The sequence below is a fragment of the Heptranchias perlo genome, unplaced genomic scaffold (genome assembly GCF_035084215.1).
Source record: "Heptranchias perlo isolate sHepPer1 unplaced genomic scaffold, sHepPer1.hap1 HAP1_SCAFFOLD_687, whole genome shotgun sequence".
Taxonomy (NCBI): Eukaryota; Metazoa; Chordata; class Chondrichthyes; order Hexanchiformes; family Hexanchidae; genus Heptranchias; species Heptranchias perlo.
The window spans coordinates 10,563-29,070 of NW_027139716.1; the positions used below are offsets into that span (position 1 = coordinate 10,563).

The 18,508-nt window shown below is 50.3% G+C and overlaps 1 protein-coding gene across 1 annotated transcript; it reads right to left on the bottom strand.

Annotated features, from left to right (window-relative positions):
* Positions 1–671: 671 nt before the first annotated feature.
* Positions 672–18,054, bottom strand: LOC137318253 (E3 ubiquitin-protein ligase TRIM11-like; the record flags this gene model as incomplete). The annotated part of the gene is made up of 4 exons (XM_067981183.1): positions 17,656–18,054; positions 3,751–3,846; positions 2,718–2,951; positions 672–694 (listed from the first exon to the last, which is right to left on the bottom strand). Coding segments are annotated over exons 1-4 (752 nt in total), but the record flags the coding sequence as incomplete, so codon positions are not given.
* Between the last annotated feature and the right edge of the window lie 454 nt (positions 18,055–18,508).

Genomic DNA, 18,508 nt, shown 5'->3' on the forward strand with positions numbered 1-18,508 from the left:
ACCCCCACCCCCACCCCCAGGGTACCTCACCCCCACACCCACCCCCAGGGTACCTCACCTGTGGCCATTCTACTGGTCTGAGCCCAGAGTGTCAGTGGGGTATTCAATCTTGGAGAGAATGGCAGCTGAACCCAATCCTATCCTCACCTGAGTATACACACTCACTCACTCACACACTCACTCACTCACACACTTACACACACACACACACACTTACACACACTCACTCGCTCACACACTCACACACACACACACACACACACACTTACACACTTACACACACTCACTCGCTCACACACTTACACACACTCACACACACTCACTTGCTCACACACTTACACACACTCACTCGCTCACACACACACACTTACACACACTCACTCGCTCACACACACACACTTACACACACTCACTCGCTCACACACACACACTTACACACACTCACTCGCTCACACACACACACTTACACACACTCACTCGCTCACACACACACACACTTACACACACTCACTCGCTCACACACACACACTTACACACACTCACTCGCTCACACACACACACTTACACACACTCACTCGCACTCTCACGCACTCACTCACTGAATCTGGAGATTCAGGATTAACGATGCCCCTGTGGTTTAATGTGGACGGGTGTTGTTCGGGATTACCTACCTTTGAAGGACACACTTGATATCCTAAATAAAAAAAAAAGTAAAATCACAATAAATAAACCAAACGACTTTCTTTAAATAGCAGACAAGGCGAAACTCAAACCAACAGATATTTACAGCACAGAGGGGCTGGGGCAGAATTTCACCCAGATCTCAATTGTTGGAAATTCCCTCTTTGGCTCCTCCGCTCCCTCAGCAAATTCAGGAGCCGTTTAACCTGCCTCGGGATCCGGGGGCTCGGGACAGTGACCCGTGCGCTGGGTGAAGCTGATCCGGCCTCCACCGGGGGGGGGGCACTGGCTCCGGCGAAAGGGTTCGGCATTGCCACAGGTACGCCAATAACACACCAGGGAAACGTTCACGGAAAACCTCCCACCATCCTTGTAACCGAACCCCAGATTTATATCTGGGGGGGGGGGGCGGGGGGGGGGGGGGGGGGGGGGAGAAACATTTAATTCCACACCTATAATGACAGTGTTACAGGGTCTCTCTAACCCCTTCCCAGCTCTCTGGGTTATGGTGGTTTTATAAGAAATAGGAGCAGGAGCAGGCCATGCGGCCCCTTGAGCCTCCTCTACTAGCATGAGATTACCCCCAAAAGCACTGAGAGATTACCCCCAAAAGCACTGAGAGATTACCCCCAACGCCACTGCGAGATTACCCCCAACGCCACTGAGAGATTACCCCCAACGCCACTGCGAGATTACCCCCAACGCCACTGCGAGATTACCCCCAACGCCACTGAGAGATTACCCCCCAACGCCACTGCGAGATTACCCCCAACGCCACTGAGAGATTACCCCCAACGCCACTGAGAGATTACCCCCCAACGCCACTGCGAGATTACCCCCCAACGCCACTGAGAGATTACCCCCAACGCCACTGAGAGATTACCCCCCAACGCCACTGCGAGATTACCCCCAACGCCACTGCGAGATTACCCCCCAACGCCACTGCGAGATTACCCCCAACGCCACTGAGAGATTACCCCCAACGCCACTGCGAGATTACCCCCAACGCCACTGAGAGATTACCCCCAACGCCACTGCGAGATTACCCCCAACGCCACTGCGAGATTACCCCCCAACGCCACTGAGAGATTACCCCCCAACGCCACTGAGAGATTACCCCCAACGCCACTGCGAGATTACCCCCAACGCCACTGAGAGATTACCCCCAACGCCACTGAGAGATTACCCCCCAACGCCACTGCGAGATTACCCCCAACGCCACTGAGAGATTACCCCCAACGCCACTGAGAGATTACCCCCAACGCCACTGCGAGATTACCCCCAACGCCACTGCGAGATTACCCCCCAACGCCACTGAGAGATTACCCCCCAACGCCACTGAGAGATTACCCCCAACGCCACTGAGAGATTACCCCCAACGCCACTGCGAGATTACCCCCAACGCCACTGAGAGATTACCCCCAACGCCACTGAGAGATTACCCCCCAACGCCACTGCGAGATTACCCCCAACGCCACTGCGAGATTACCCCCAACGCCACTGAGAGATTACCCCCCAACGCCACTGCGAGATTACCCCCAACGCCACTGAGAGATTACCCCCAACGCCACTGAGAGATTACCCCCAACGCCACTGAGAGATTACCCCCAACGCCACTGCGAGATTACCCCCAACGCCACTGAGAGATTACCCCCAACGCCACTGCGAGATTACCCCCAACGCCACTGAGAGATTACCCCCCAACGCCACTGCGAGATTACCCCCAACGCCACTGAGAGATTACCCCCAACGCCACTGAGAGATTACCCCCCAACGCCACTGCGAGATTACCCCCAACGCCACTGAGAGATTACCCCCAACGCCACTGCGAGATTACCCCCAACGCCACTGCGAGATTACCCCCAACGCCAGTGGGACCGCCTTCACACATGGACTGCAGCGATACTAGAAGACGGCCCACCCACCAGCACCAGCACCTTCTCCAGGACAATAAATGCAGGCCCGGCCCACATCCCGAGAATTAATTATTTTTTTTTAAAAGGAGCTGCCCGGGTGCAGAATGAAGCTCTCCTCACCGTCAGGAGTCTGCTTCGGTCCTCCGTGTCGATCAGCGAGCGTATCTCAGCGATGAACTTCTCGATGGAACTGCTCTTCTTGGAGATCAGTTTGAAGCTTCCCTCCAGCGAGTGCACCAGGTTCTCGGATTCCCTCCTTAGTTTCTCGGTCAGGGCGCCCTCCTGCCTCTGCAGGAACTGGTGCAATTTGGCAAATTCAGCTTCAACGTTCTCCTGGAGACTCTCTACCAGCTCCTAGAACATTGGATTCAAGATGAGGGTGGGTAGGGGGTGGAGATGGAACGTTAACAGTCGCAGGGTGCAAACGGACGAAGGCCTTTCAGCCCATTTTATCTCTTCCTTCCTCAACACCAACCCTACTATCTTCCCACTACTGTACTGAGTAGCAGCATCCCTGCCTCTGAGTCAGAAGATGTAGGGTTTGAACCATTTGACCTCCATCCAGGATACTCCACTAACCTTTGTGTGAAAAAAAATGCTTTCTTATTTTGCTCCTGAACAGCCTGGCTCTAATTTTAAGATTGCGTTCACCTCGTTCTTGATTCTCCCCCCACCACCAGAGGAAATAGTTTCTCCGTATCGACCCTATCAAATCCTTTTAAACACCTCGATCAGATCACCCCCTCAATCCCCTACACTCAAGGGAATACAAGCCGTCGGCAGCTTACTAAAATAAATGTTGCCCAAATGTCTTATTAGGACAAGCCACCAAAAGCTTGGTCAAAGAGGTAGGTTTTAAGGAGGGTCTTAAAAGGAAGAGAGGGAGGTAGAGAGGTTTAGGGAGGGAATTCCAGAGCTTAGGGCCCTAGGCAGCTGAAGGCACGGCCGCCAATGGTGGAGTGAAGGAAATCGGGGATGCGCAAGAGGCCAGAATTGGAGGAGCGCAGAGATCTCGGAGGGTTGTAGGGCTGGAAGAGGTTACAGAGAGGGGGAGGGAGGCCATGGAGGGATTTGAAGATGAAGAAGAGAATTTTAAAACCGAGGACTTATTCTCGTAACTGTGTGTACCTGTCGTACCAGAGAAAGGGCTCACCAGAGTCTCAGAGATCTTGAACTCTCGATCGGACTGCGCCCCACGATACTCCTCCAGCTTCTTCTCAAGGAAAAGCACCGAGTTCTCCAATTTGCCCTTCAGGGAAACAGATCAGACGATCAGGTACTGAGTCACGAGGAACTTCACCGATTATTAGGAAACAGCCAAAGTCCATAGGAACAGGAGTGGGCCATTCAGCCCCTCGAATCTGTTCCACCATTCAATCTGATCATGGCTGATCTGCACCTCAACTCCATATACCCGCCATTTTACATAGAATTACTTAGAATGTACATCACAGAAACAGGCCATTCGGCCCAACAGGTCGATGCTGGTGTTTATGCTCCACACGAGCCTCCTCTCATCCTATCAGCATATCCTTCTATTCCTTTCTCCTTCATGTGTTTATCCAGCTTCCCCCTAAATGTATCTACGCTATTCGTCTCAACTACTCCCTCTGGTAGCGAGTTCCACATTCTCACCACTCTCTGGGTAAAGAAGCTTCTCCCGAATTCCCTATTGGATTTATTAGTGACTCTCTTGTACTGATGGCCCCCTAGTTATAGCCTCCCCCACAAGTGCTCCATATCCCTTACCCAACAAAAATCTATTGATCTCAGTCTTGAAAGCTCCAAACGTCCCCCAGCATTCACTGCCTTTTGTTGTGGGGGGGTTGCGGGGGACAGTTCCAGATTTCCACTACCCATTGTGTGAAAAAGTGCTTCCTGATTTCGCTCCCGCATGGCCTGGCTCCAATTTTAAGATTAGGTCCCCTCGTTCTCGATTCCCCCACCCGAGGAAATGATAGTTTCTCCGTATCTACCCTACTGAATCCTTCTCACAGTTCGATCAGATCACCCCTCAATCTTCTAGATTCAAGGGAATACAAACCATCGTCATCTCGCTCAAATAAATGTTGCCTGGATGTCTTATTTTGACACATCTTGACTTTAACCTGTGCCCCTGGTCTTTGACCCCGCGCCCTTGCGCGGTGCGCCTCAGTCCCCCCTTCCCCCAATGCCAGCGAGCGCCTGAACACAGCAGCCGCCCATAAACCACCCTCAGGTACCCGTTTCCGTTGCTTGATCACATGCTCGCGATACAAACAACAGCCAATTTGCCCAAAGTCCATTTTTTTGTTGTCGTGTCATATTCCTTTCTTGCCAGCAGGTGGTGACATTGCACTTAGTACCTGGATTTCCCCAAATCAGAGCCCAGAAATTACTGTGGGGGTTAATTTTAACCCCCGTTATACACCTCTCCCGATTTGTCCTTTCCATTGACATATAAGGAAATATTACCCCCTCCCTCCCCAACCCCGACAGCAGTGGACGAACATTTGATGCCTTTGTATGAGATTCCCCTTTTTGTTATCTTCAGGGAGGTATTAATCTACTCCAAACAGATGGGTAAACAACTGTATTGAAATATCGGCCAAAGAATTTCACACAAACACATTAAGCTTTCAAATATCACAACTTTCATACGTCTTCCGTCAGCTGTGGCTCGGTGGGCAGCGCTCTTGCCTCTGAGTCAGAAAGTCATGGGTTCAAGTCTGACTTCAGAGACTGGAGTCTTTCAGATAGAAATAGAATAGTTACAGCACAGAAGGAGGCCACTCGGCCCATTGAGCCCATGCTGGCTCTTTGTAAGAGCAATCCAGTTAGCCTTGTTGCCCTGTAAATTTTTCCCCTTCAAATATTTATCCAATTCCCTTTTGAAGGCCATGATTGAATCTGCCTCCACCACCCCCTCGGGCAGCGCATTCCAGATCATAACCACTCGCTGCGTAAAAAAGTTTTTCCTCATGTCACCTTTGGTTCTTTTGCCAATCACCTTAAATCTGTGTCCTCTGGTTCTCGACCCTTCCGCCAATGGGAACAGTTTCACTTTATTTACTTTATCTAAACCCCTCATGATTTTGAACACCTCCATCAAATCTCCTCTCAACCTTCTCTGCTCTAAGGAGAACAACCCCAGCTTCTCCAGTCTATCCACGTAACCGAAGTCCCTCATAGAAATATAGACAATAGGAGCAAGAGTAGGCCATTCAGCCCTTCGGGCCTGCTCCGCCATTCAAAATGATCATGGCTGATCGTCTAACTCAGTACCATGTTCCCGCTTTTTCCCCATATCCCTTGATCCCTTTAGCATTACGAAATATATCTATCTCCTTCTTGAATACATCTAATGACTTGGCCTCCACTGCCTCCTGTGGTAGAGAATTCCACAGGTTCAACACCCTCTGAGTGAAGAAATTTCTCCTCATCTCGCTTCTAAATGGCATACCCCGTATCCTGAGACTGTGACCCCTGGTTCTGGACTCCCCAGCCATCGGGAACATCCTCCCTGCATCTAGTCTGTCTAGTCCTGTTAGAATTTTATATGTTTCGATGAGATCACCTCTCATTCTTCTAAACTCTCGTAAATATAGGCCTAGTCGACCCAATCTCTCCTCATACGTCAGTCCTGCCATCCCGGGAATCAGTCTGGAAAACCTTCGTTGCACTCCCTCCATGGCAAGGGCATCCTTCCTGAGATAAGGAGACCATGACACCAGTCAAAGAAGAGCAGGGGAGTTCTCCCTGGTATACTGACCCATATTTATCCCTCAACCAATAACGCTAAAGCAGATTATCTGGTCATTATCACATTGCTATTTGTGGGATCTTGCTATGCGCAAATTGGCTGCCATGTTTCCTACATTACACCAACGACTACACTTCAAAAGTATTTCATTGGCTGTAAAGCTGAGGTTGTGAAAGGCGCTGTATAAATACGAGTCTTTCTGTGGTTTTGCTCACAATCAATAAATTAAGGTCTCTCTTCCTGTAATTGTCTCTGCAAATATCCTCTCGTCCTTCATTCTTTTCATCTCCGTTTCTCTTTCAAACAGTTTTTTCTCATTGTCTCTCTTTTTCTGTCTATCTCCCCCTCCTGTTTTCAACTCTATATTCCCTTCTTTCTGTGAATCTTTCCTCCCTGTGTCGTCTCTCCCAATACATTGTGTGGGTTAGATACAGAGTGACGCTCCCTCCACACTGTCCCATCAAACACTCCCAGGGCAGGTACAGCACGGGTTAGATACAGAGTAAAGCTCCCTCTACACTGTCCCATCAAACACTCCCAGGGCAGGTACAGCACGGGTTAGATACAGAGTAAAGCTCTCTCTACACTGTCCCATCAAACACTCCCAGGGCAGGTACAGCACGGGTTAGATACAGAGTAAAGCTCCCTCTACACTGTCCCATCAAACACTCCCAGGGCAGGTACAGCACGGGTTAGATACAGAGTAAAGCTCCCTCTACACTGTCCCATCAAACACTCCCAGGGCAGGTACAGCACGGGTTAGATACAGAGTAAAGCTCCCTCTACACTGTCCCATCAAACACTCCCAGGGCAGGTACAGGGTTAGATACAGAGTAAAGCTCCCTCTACACTGTCCCATCAAACACTCCCAGGTCTGGTATAGCACGGGTGAGATACAGAGTAAAGCTCCCTCTACACTGTCCCATCAAACACTCCCAGGGCAGGTACAGAGATACAGAGTAAAGCTCCCTCTACACTGTCCCATCAAACACTCCCAGGGCAGGCACAGCACGGGTTAGATACAGAGTAAAGCTCCCTCTAAACTGTCCCATCAAACACTCCCAGGGCAGGTACAGCACGGGTTAGATACAGAGTAAAGCTCCCTCTACACTGTCCCATCAAACACTCCCAGGGCAGGTACAGCACGGGTTAGATACAGAGTAAAGCTCCCTCTACACTGTCCCATCAAACACTCCCAGGGCAGGTACAGCACGGGTTAGATACAGAGTAAAGCTCCCTCGACACTGTCCCATCAAACACTCCCAGGTCAGGTACAGCTCGGGTTAGATACAGAGTAAAGCTCCCTCTACACTGTCCCATCAAACACTCCCAGGGCAGGTACAGCACGGGTTAGATACAGAGTAAAGCTCCCTCTACACTGTCCCATCAAACACTCCCAGGGTCAGGCACAGCAGCGCAAACCTCAGAACAGCAGTCCCTACATTTAATCACATGGAGCCCTCTGAGACTCCTCCGAATGTGATATGTAACATCGCGGTGTGTGGATTCGGGGTAGTTTTATTTTCGTCTCCTGAAGCGGCCTCGGCTGAGCGAGGACAAAGAATAGCCTCGGCAGCCCTCGCCGCTGGCCTGCCTGTAAGGCGTTATGGTCGAGCGAGGGCTGACTGAACGCGGTGTTAGCGCCTCTAATTAAGGCGCATCGTCGCGCGGAGGAAAAACGCAGAGTCGCATCAACCGATGGAACGCAAATAACATCTGGTGCGCCCTGACGGCCCAGCGTCACTGAAACAGCCCAGGCCTTCGAGCGTCTCACACTCTCACTGCCTTTTACTTCCTGTGACCTAGTGGTTGAAACACATTTCTAAATAGCTCGGTGAGGAGCTCAGAAACAATGTACATGCAGCGGCAAAGGAAATAATCTCTTAAAGGGGCAGGCGCGTACATAACAGCGACCACGTCCATTTATAAAAGGAGGGCAGCACGTGCACAGCCTCGTGTCACTTCTCTCTCGGAGAGACATCTCAAAGCGCTTCGCAGGCAACGAAGGGGCACTTAGCTGTCGGCCAACGCAGCAGCCATCTTGCGCACGGTAAGATCCCGTTAAAAAAAAAGGAACAATTTGCTCAGTGCTTCACTGCTCACGTTCGACACAATATTCTCTATCACCCCCGTGCTCGCTGACCTACATTGGCTCCCAGTCCCCCGAAGCCTCGATTTTACAATTCTCATCCGCGTGTTCGAATCCCTCCATGGCCTCGCCCCTCTCCCTACCTGACTCACACCCCCTCCCCCCCACCACCCCGCGAGCAGGAGGTCCGGGTTTGGGGTGGGATTGGTGGGTTCTGGTCACCATTCCGCTCCCATTGGACCCGAGCGCCCCTCTGGAGGTCAACGCAACGCCCAGAGGCCAGAGCTCTGGTCTCCTGCTCTCCGGGGAGGAGGAGTTCTTGGTTCAGGAGCAGGAATAATCTGCCAGGTGTCCCGCTCGTCATCACCATCATCATCCAGTGGCCCCCCCCTCCGCTGGACGACCCATGGCAGCGGACGTCGGGCGAGCACAGGACACGGCTCGGCTATAACACCTCCCGCCTGCCCCCGCATGGCCATGTAATGAGTCAAGGAACAAGCACCTTCAGGAGAGGAGGGGGATATTTGTATGTTTTGGGGGGTGGAGGGGGGGAAGAAAGTTCACACACGTTGGACGCTGTTTGAAAAGTGTTGAAAATAGCAACCACTTCTTGTCTCTTACACGAGATGGCATCGGAGATAAAGAAAGGACTAGCATTTATACAGCACCTTTCACAACCTCAGGACGTCCCAGAGCGTTTTACAGTCAACAAAGTGCTTTTATTTGAAACGAGGCAGCCAATTTGCGCACAGCAAGATCCCACAAACAGCAACGTCGCATTCACCCCCATTGTACAGAATCAAAATGGAGCAAATCCTGCCCCATTCACCCCCATTGTACAGAATCAAAATGGAGCAAATCCTGCCCCATTCACCCCCATTGTACAGAATCAAAATGGAGCAAATCCTGCCCCATTCACCCCCATTGCAACAAATTAAAAAAACAACCCAACCCTTTCTCATTTGCAGCTGTTGTACAGAATGACAACGCAGTGAGCTCTTCCCAATAGCTCTTCCCAGCAGGCCAGAGACACACAGAGCATCGCTGCTCTACTGTGCCTTGGGGTGAGTGCTGGGATCTTCCAATCACCTTCTACATACTCGATCACATGTATTAGACGCTAAGATTAAACGGTGCAGTTGGCAGCGGGCATGTATGGCCGATTACCACATCAAAGCCCGTGAGAACATAAGAACAGAAGGAATAGGAGCAGGAGTAGGCCATACGGCCCCTCGAACTTGCTCCGCCATTCAATCAGATCATGGCTGACCTTCGACCTCAACTCCACTTTCCCGCCCGATCCCCATATCCCTTGATTCACCAAAAGTCCATCGATCTCAGCCTTGAATATACTCAATGACTCAGCATCCACAGCCCTCTGGGGTAGAGAATTCCAAAGATTCACAACTCTCTGAGTGAAGAAATTCCTCCTCATCTCAGTCTTAAACGGCCGGCCCCTTATCCTGAGATCATAACCCCTAATTCTAGACTCTCCAGCCAGGGGAAACATCCTCTCAGCATCTACCCTGTCAAGCCCCCTCAGAATCTTACATGTTTCAATGAGATCACCTCTTGTTCTTCTAAATCTAGAAAGTATAGGCCCATTCTACTCAATCTCTCCTCATAGGACAACCCTCTCATCCCAGGAATCAATCTAGTGAACCTTCGTTGTATTGCTTCCAAGGCAAGTAAATCCTTCCTTAGATAAGGAGAGCAAAACGGTACACAGTACTCCAGGTGTGGTCTCACAAAAGCCCTGTACAATTGTAGCAAGACTTCCTTACTCTTGTACTCCAACCCCCTTGCAATGAAGGCCAACATGCCATTTGCCTTCCTAATTGCTTGCTGTACCTCATATCGTAAAATCATAGAAAGTTACGGCACAGAAGGAGGCCATTTGGCCCATCGTGTCTGTGCTGGCCAAATAAGAGCTATCCAGCCGAATCCCACTTCCCAGCTCATGGTCCGTAGCCCTGTAGGTTACGGAACTTCAAGTGCATATCCGAGTACTTTTTAAATGAGTTGAGGGTTTCTGCCTCTACCACTCTACCTCTGCTATTCTATGCCTCGGCTAATACAGGAAAGTGTCCCATACGCCTTCTTAACCACCTTATCTACCTGTCCTGCTATCTTCAGGAATCTGTGGACATGCACTCCAAGTTCCCTCTGTTCCCCTACACCTCTCAGTATCCTCCCATTTATTGTGTACTCCCTTGCCTTGTTTGCCCTCCCAAAATGCATTACCTCACACTTCTCCGGATTGAATTCCATTTGCCACTTTTCTGCCCACCTGACCAGTCCATTGATATCTTCCTGCAGTCTACAGCTTTCCTCCCCACTATCAACCACACGGCCAATTTTTGTATCATCTGCAAACTTCTTAATCATGCCCCCTACATTTAGGTCTATCACAAAAAGCAAGGGACCTAGCACTGAGCCCTGCGGAACCCCACTGGAAACAGCCTTCCAGTCTCAAAAACACCCTCCACCATTACCCTTTGCTTCCTGCCACTGAGCTAATTTTGGATCCAACTTGCCACTCTCCCTTGCATCCCATGGGCTTTTACTTTTCTGACCAGTCTGCCATGTGGGATCTTGTCAAAAGCCTTGCTAAAATCCATCAAATGCACTACCCTCATCGACCCTCCTTGTTACCTCTTCAAAAAATTCAATCAAGTTCGTCAGACATGACCTTCCCTTAACAAATCCATGCTGACTGTCCTTGATTACTCCGTGCCTTTCTAAATGACAGTTTATCCTGTCCCTCAGAATTGATTCCAATAATTTTCCCACCACTGAGGTTAGACTGACTGGCCTGTAATTACTCGGTCTATCCCTCGCTCCCTTTTTAAACAACAGTACAATGTTAGCAGTTCTCCAATCCTCCGGCACCACACCTGTATCCAGGGACGATTGGAAAATGATGGTCAGAGCCTCCGCTATTTCCTCCCTTGCTTCTTTTAACAGCTGGGATACATTTCACCCGGGCCTGGCGATTTATTTACTTTCAAATATGTTAATCCTCTTAATACTTCCTCTCTCACTATGTTTATCCCATCCAATATTTCACACTCCTCCTCCTTAACTACAATCTCTGCATTGTCCCTCTCTTTTGTGAAAACAGACGCAAAGTATTCATTAAGAACCATACCCACATCTTCCGCCTCCACACACAGGTTACCTTTTCGGTCTCTAATAGGCCCTACTCTTTCCTTAGTTATCCTCTTGCTCTTAATGTATTTATAAAACATCTTATGGTGCATGCGAACTTTCTTGTACGAGGACACCCAAATCTCTCTGAACACCAAAATTTAGCAGTTGCTCACCATTTACAAAAATATTCTGTCCAATGTGAATAACCTCACATTTCCCCACATTATAATCCATCTGTCACCTTCTTGATCAATCACTTAACCTGTCTATATCCCTTTGTAGACTCTTTGAGGTGATTTTACACTTAAATTGCGGGTGCGTTGGGGGGGCTGTAAAAATCGCAGAAATGCAGAGCGGGTTCGGAAGCCGGCTCCAACCAGCCGACTTCCCCTCGGACGGACCTGTGTGCGGCAATTAAAGCTGGCGGGACGATAGTTAAAGAGCCAAATGTTCCTCATTGAGGCCCTTTACCTGTGACATATTAGGTAGTTAGAACGATTTTTAAACTTACCCGGGCGGCTTTCCCACCGCTTCTGATTCACACCTGGTGAAACCAGGGCCAGATCAGGGAAAAAGAAACAAAATAAATTAAATAAAAAAACCATTGCACCAAGTTAAAACACAAAATCAACCTACCTTTCCACCCTGCTCTGATGTTTGATTTCTCCCTGTCCGATCTCCCCCTCTTCACCCCCCCCATGTCCCCCCGATCCTCCCCTCTCTCCCCCCCACCCCGATCCTCCCCTCTCTCCCACCCCCCCCGATCGTCCCCTTTCTCCCCCCCACCCCCGATCTTCCCCTCCAGCGCTGGATGATGTCTTGCTCTCTCTATTTCTCTCCCCCCCGCCCCCCCCAGTGTTGCAGCTCCTGTCGGCAGTCAGCCTGTCAATCAGGGGCTGCCAGGCGCGAAACCTGGAAAGAACTTTAATGACCATCAATTACGTTGCGATCGTGTCGGAAACGGTAAGTTTTGTTTATTGGGTTTTGCCACGTGTACCTTCACCCCTCCCTCCCCCGCTGCCAACCCCCCACCATTGCAAAATCGGCCCCTTTGTGTCCTCCTCACAGCTTACTTTCCCACCAAGCTTTGTATCATCAGCAAACTTGGATACATTACACTCGGTCCCTTCATCTAAGTCATTAAATAGCTGAGGCCCAAGCACTGATCCTTGCAGCACCCCACTAGTTACAGCCTGACAACCTGAAAATGACCCGTTTATCTCTACTCTCTGTTTTCTGTCATTAACTAATCCTCAATCCACGCTAACATATTACCCCAACCCCATGAGCCCTTATCTTGTGTAACAACCTTTTATGTGGCACCTTATCGAATGCCTTTTGAAAATCCAAATCCGTTACATCCACTGGTCCCTCTTTATCTACCCTGATGTGGAGATGCCGGTGATGGACTGGGGTGGACAAATGTAAGGAATCTTACAACACCAGGTTATAGTCCAACAGTTTTATTTAAAATCACAAGCTTTCGGAGGCTTCCTCCGAAAGCTTGTGATTTTAAATAAAACTGTTGGACTATAACCTGGTGTTGTAAGACTCCTTACATTTATCTACCCTGCTAGTTACATCCTCAAAAAACTCTAATAGATTTGTCAAACACAATTTCCCTTTCATAAAACCATGTTGACTCTGCCTAACCATATTATGATTTTCTAAGTGCCCTGTTACCACTTCCTTAATAATGGATTCCAGCATTTTCCCTACTGATATCAGGCTAACCGGCCTGTGGTTCCCTGTTTCCTCTCTCCCTCCTTTCTTGAATAGCGGGGTTACATTTGCTACCTTCCAATCCGCTGGGACCGTTCTAGAATCTAGGGAATTTTGGAAGATCACAACCACTATCTCTGCAGCCACCTCTTTTAGAACCCTAGGATGTCGGCCTATCAGGTCCAGAGGATTTATTGGCTTTTAGTCCCATTAGTTTCTCTGGTACTTTTTCTCTACTGATATTAATTACTTTAATCCTCCCTCTCATTGCCCCCTTGGTTCCCCACTATTTCTGGTATGCTTTTTTGTGGCTTCTGCTGTGAAGAGAGATACAAAATATTTGTTTAACGTCTCTGCCATTTCCTGATTCCCCATTATAATTTCTCCTGTCTCAGCCTCTAAAGGACCCACGTTTACTTTCGCTAATCTCTTACTTTTTACATATTTGTGGAAGCTCTTACAATCCGTTTTTATATTTCTTGCTAGTTTACTCTTATATTCTATTTGCTCCCTTTTTATCAATTTTTTGGTCATCCTTTGCTGATTTCTAAACTCTCCCAATCCTCAGGCTTACTACTCTTCTTGGCAACATTATAAGCCTCTTCCTCTAATCCAACACTATCCTTAATTTTTTTAGTTAGCCACGGATGAATCACTTTTCCCATGGAGTTTTCATTTCTCAATGGAATGTATAGTCGTTGAGAATTTTGAAATATTTCTTTAAATGTTAGCCATTGTTTATCTACCGTCAAACCTTTTAGTCTAATTTCCCAATCTACCTTAGCCAACTCGCCCCTCATACTTTTAAAATTGGCTTTATTTAAGTTTAAGTTTCGGACTTAAGTACGTCACTCTCCAACTCAATGTGAAATTCTATCATATTATGATCGCTCTTCCCTAGAGGTTCCTTTACTCTGAGATTACTAATTAACCCTGTCTCATCACACAAGACAAGATCTAAAATAACCTGTTCCCTGGTTGGTTCCATGATGTATTGTTCGAGGAAACTGTCTCGAACGCATTCTATCAGCTTGTCCTCCTTGATTTGCCCAGTCTATATGAAGATGAAAGTCCCCCACGATTATTGCATTACCTTTGTTACAAGCTGCTCTTATTTCTTGAGTGTCGTGCACAATTGTTTACTCCCACACCTGTTGCATGGGGTTAAATGTAAACAAACAGATCTGCTTTGTTTACTTTTCCTCTCTCTTTCTCCCCTTCCCTTCCCTTCCCTTTCCTGAAGGAACTGACTCCACACTGGAATGCACCCCTACAGCACTCCCTGGTACCTCACCCAACTGATTGATCGTCCCCTGTCAGACCAGGCTGTGAGTGCTGGCAGGCCATTCAACTGCAAAGGGCATCGCAAGAAAACCCAATTTTGTCCTCCGTCAGGCCCTGCGATCCCAAGGGGGCCGGGGGATGGGGAGGGGTGAGATCTCCCTGTTATCCCACCGTAACTTCAATGGGAGACCGGTGGAACCCCCAGAGTTACAGTGTGGATGGGGGAACCCTCAGAGATTCGATGTGGATAGAGTAACTTAACTGGACCAGCCATATAAATACTGTGGCTGCAAGAGCAGGTCAGAGGCTGGGTATTCTGCGGTGATTGACTCACCTCCTGACTCCCCAAAGCCTTTCCACCATCTACAAGGCACAAGTCAGGAGTGTGATGGAATACTCTCCATTTGCTTGGATGAGTGCAGCTCCAACAACACTCAAGAAGCTCGACACCATCCAGGACAAAGCAGCCCGCTTGATTGGCACCCCATCCACCACCCTAAACATTCACTCCCTTCACCACCGGCGCACAGTGACTGCAGTGTGTACCATCCACAGGATGCACTGCAGCAACTCACCAAGGCTTCTTCGACAGCACCTCCCAAACCCGCGACCTCTACCAGCTAGAAGGACAAGGGCAGCAGGCACATGGGAACAACACACCTGCACGTTCCCCTCCAAGTCACACACCATCCCGACTTGGAAATATATCGCCGTTCCTTCATCATCGCTGGGTCAAAATTCTGGAACTCCCTCCCTAACAGCACTGTGGGAGAACCTTCACCACACGGACTGCAGCGATTCAAGAAGGCGGCTCACCACCACCTTCTCAAGGGCAATTAGGGATGGGCAATAAATGCCGGCCTCGCCCAGTGACGCCCACACCCAATGAATGAATAAAAAAAACCCACAGGGATACGACGTGGATGGAGGAACCCCAGGAGATACGATGCGGATGGAGGAACCCCGGGAGATACGATGCGGATGGAGGAAGCCCCGGGAGATACGATGCGGATGGAGGAAGCCCCGGGAGATACGATGCGGATGGAGGAAGCCCCGGGAGATACGACGTGGATGGAGGAACCCCCGGGAGATACGATGCGGATGGAGGAAGCCCCGGGAGATACGATGTGGATGGAGGAACCCCGGGAGATACGACATGGATGGAGGAAGCCCTGGGAGATACGATGTGGATGGAGGAAGCCCTGGGAGATACGATGTGGATGGAGGAACCCCGGGAGATACGACATGGATGGAGGAACCCCAGGAGATACGATGTGGATGGAGGAACCCCTGGGAGATACGATGTGGATGGAGGAACCCCGGGAGATACGATGTGGATGGAGGAACCCCCGGGAGATACGATGTGGATGGAGGAACCCCCGGGAGATACGATGTGGATGGAGGAACCCCGGGAGATACGATGTGGATGGAGGAAGCCCCGGGAGATACGACGTGGATGGAGGAAGCCCTGGGAGATACGATGTGGATGGAGGAAGCCCTGGGAGATACGATGTGGATGGAGGAAGCCCTGGGAGATACGATGTGAATGGAGGAACCCCGGGAGATACGACATGGATGGAGGAACCCCAGGAGATACGATGTGGATGGAGGAACCCCTGGGAGATACGATGTGGATGGAGGAACCCCGGGAGATACGATGTGGATGGAGGAACCCCCGGGAGATACGATGTGGATGGAGGAACCCCCGGGAGATACGATGTGGATGGAGGAACCCCGGGAGATACGATGTGGATGGAGGAAGCCCCGGGAGATACGATGCGGATGGAGGAAGCCCAGGAGATACGACATGGATGGAGGAACCCCCGGGAGATACGATGTGGATGGAGGAACCCCCGGGAGATACGATGTGGATGGAGGAACCCCCGGGAGATACGATGTGGATGGAGGAACCCCGGGAGATACGATGTGGATGGAGGAAGCCCCGGGAGATACGATGTGGATGGAGGAACCCCCGGGAGATACGATGTGGATGGAGGAACCCCGGGAGATACGATGCGGATGGAGGAACCCCGGGAGATACGATGTGAATGGAGGAAGCCCAGGAGATACGATGCGGATGGAGGAAGCCCCGGGAGATACGATGCGGATGGAGGAAGCCCGGGAGATACGATGCGGATGGAGGAAGCCCCGGGAGATACGATGCGGATGGAGGAACCCCGGGAGATACGATGCGGATGGAGGAAGCCCCGGGAGATACGATGCGGATGGAGGAAAACGGCCAAAGTTTTGCCATTTCTCTGGGGTTCTGCCGAGGATCGCACCGAAGTATTTGCGGGTCACCGGGAGAATCCCACTGTGGAATTCCATGGCCTCTGTGTCCATTTGCACTCTCGCCAGCAATGGTCAGCAAGACTCAGGACAAGGAAAAGTAACAACTTGCATTTATATACAGCGCCCTCAACGACCTCAGGACGTCCCAAAGTGCTTTACAGCCGATGAAGTACTTTTTTGACACGTAGTCACTGTTGTAATGTAGGAAACGTGGCAGCCAATTTGTGCACAGCAAGATCCCACAAAAAAAAGAGCAATGTGAATAATTTGTTTTTATTGACGTTGGTGGAGGGATAAATATTAACCAGAACACCGGGGAGGACTTCTTCGAAATAGTGGCCGGGGGATCTTTTACATCCACCTGAGACGGCAGACGGGGCCTCGGCTTAACCTCACATCTGAAAGACGGCACCTCCGGCGGTGCGGCACTCCCTCGGGACTGGCGACATGGAGCGATTATGGGTTCGAGTCTCCGGAGCGGGACTTGAATGGACGAGCTTCTGTCTCAGAGACGAGCGAGTGCCACTCACTGAGCCACGGCTGACGCCTTTGTTATCAAAGCTGGGGGCAGCTACTGCTTAAAGGGGCCAAAACAAGAGAGCCACTGGGGGACGATTTTCAACTGGCTGCCCGTGTGTAAAACTGGCTTCAGCCGTGACAAATGCCGCACGATTTTCCTTTACGTTTAAACCAATGTGGGGGCATTATACCCCTCACTCCTCACACTAAGCAAAAGGTGTCAGGTCTCTAGAAATCCCCAATTCAAATCACCCTACCTTGCAGAACTCGTAGGCCTCCTCAATGGTTATCAATCTATGGCTCCTCTCCTCGCCCAGTGCCAGGCAGCTGGAGCAGATTAGCCTGAGATCCTTGGAGCAAAACAGCTGGGGGTCCTCCAGGTGGACCGGGCACCTCAGGCCATTCCCCCCGGTCTCCACCCCTGGGTTCAGGTGCTGGAGGCTCGCCACCACGGTCACCAGGAGCTGGTTGGTCACCAGTTCCCTCCTGGGAAACTCCCTGCCACACTGGGGGCAGGAGACCACAGCCTCCAGCTCCCCCCACACCCCCACGATGCAGGCCTTGCAGAAGTTATGGCCGCAGTCCAGGGTCACGGGCTGGGTGAACATCTGAGCACAGATGGTGCAGCTCAGGTCCTGGTGCAGCTTGTCGGCCATCGGTAGCCCTTCTGTGTCTCAGTCTCTCTGCACGAGGACCTGTACTAAACCACTGCTTTGTATTTTTAGATGCCACACTTCCTGCTTTCGGTATGACCGCATTTCAATATGGTCAGTGACAGCGAGGGTGAAATCTACTGCTGTTCATTCACACACGGACTGTGATCTTACTGACCTCTTTTTTTTCTGCTCATCGTGTGAGGGAAATAATTTGGAGAACACAATAATTTACCATTTTACGCTCCCTGCGTAACCACCAAACACTCCCAGGTCAGGCAAAGCACGGGTTAGATACAGAGTAAAGCTCCCTCTACACTGTCCCATCAAACACTCCCAGGGCAGGAACAGCACGGGTTAGATACAGAGTAAAGCTCCCTCTACACTGTCCCATCAAACACTCCCAGGGCAGGAACAGCACGGGTTAGATACAGAGTAAAGCTCCCTCTACACTGTC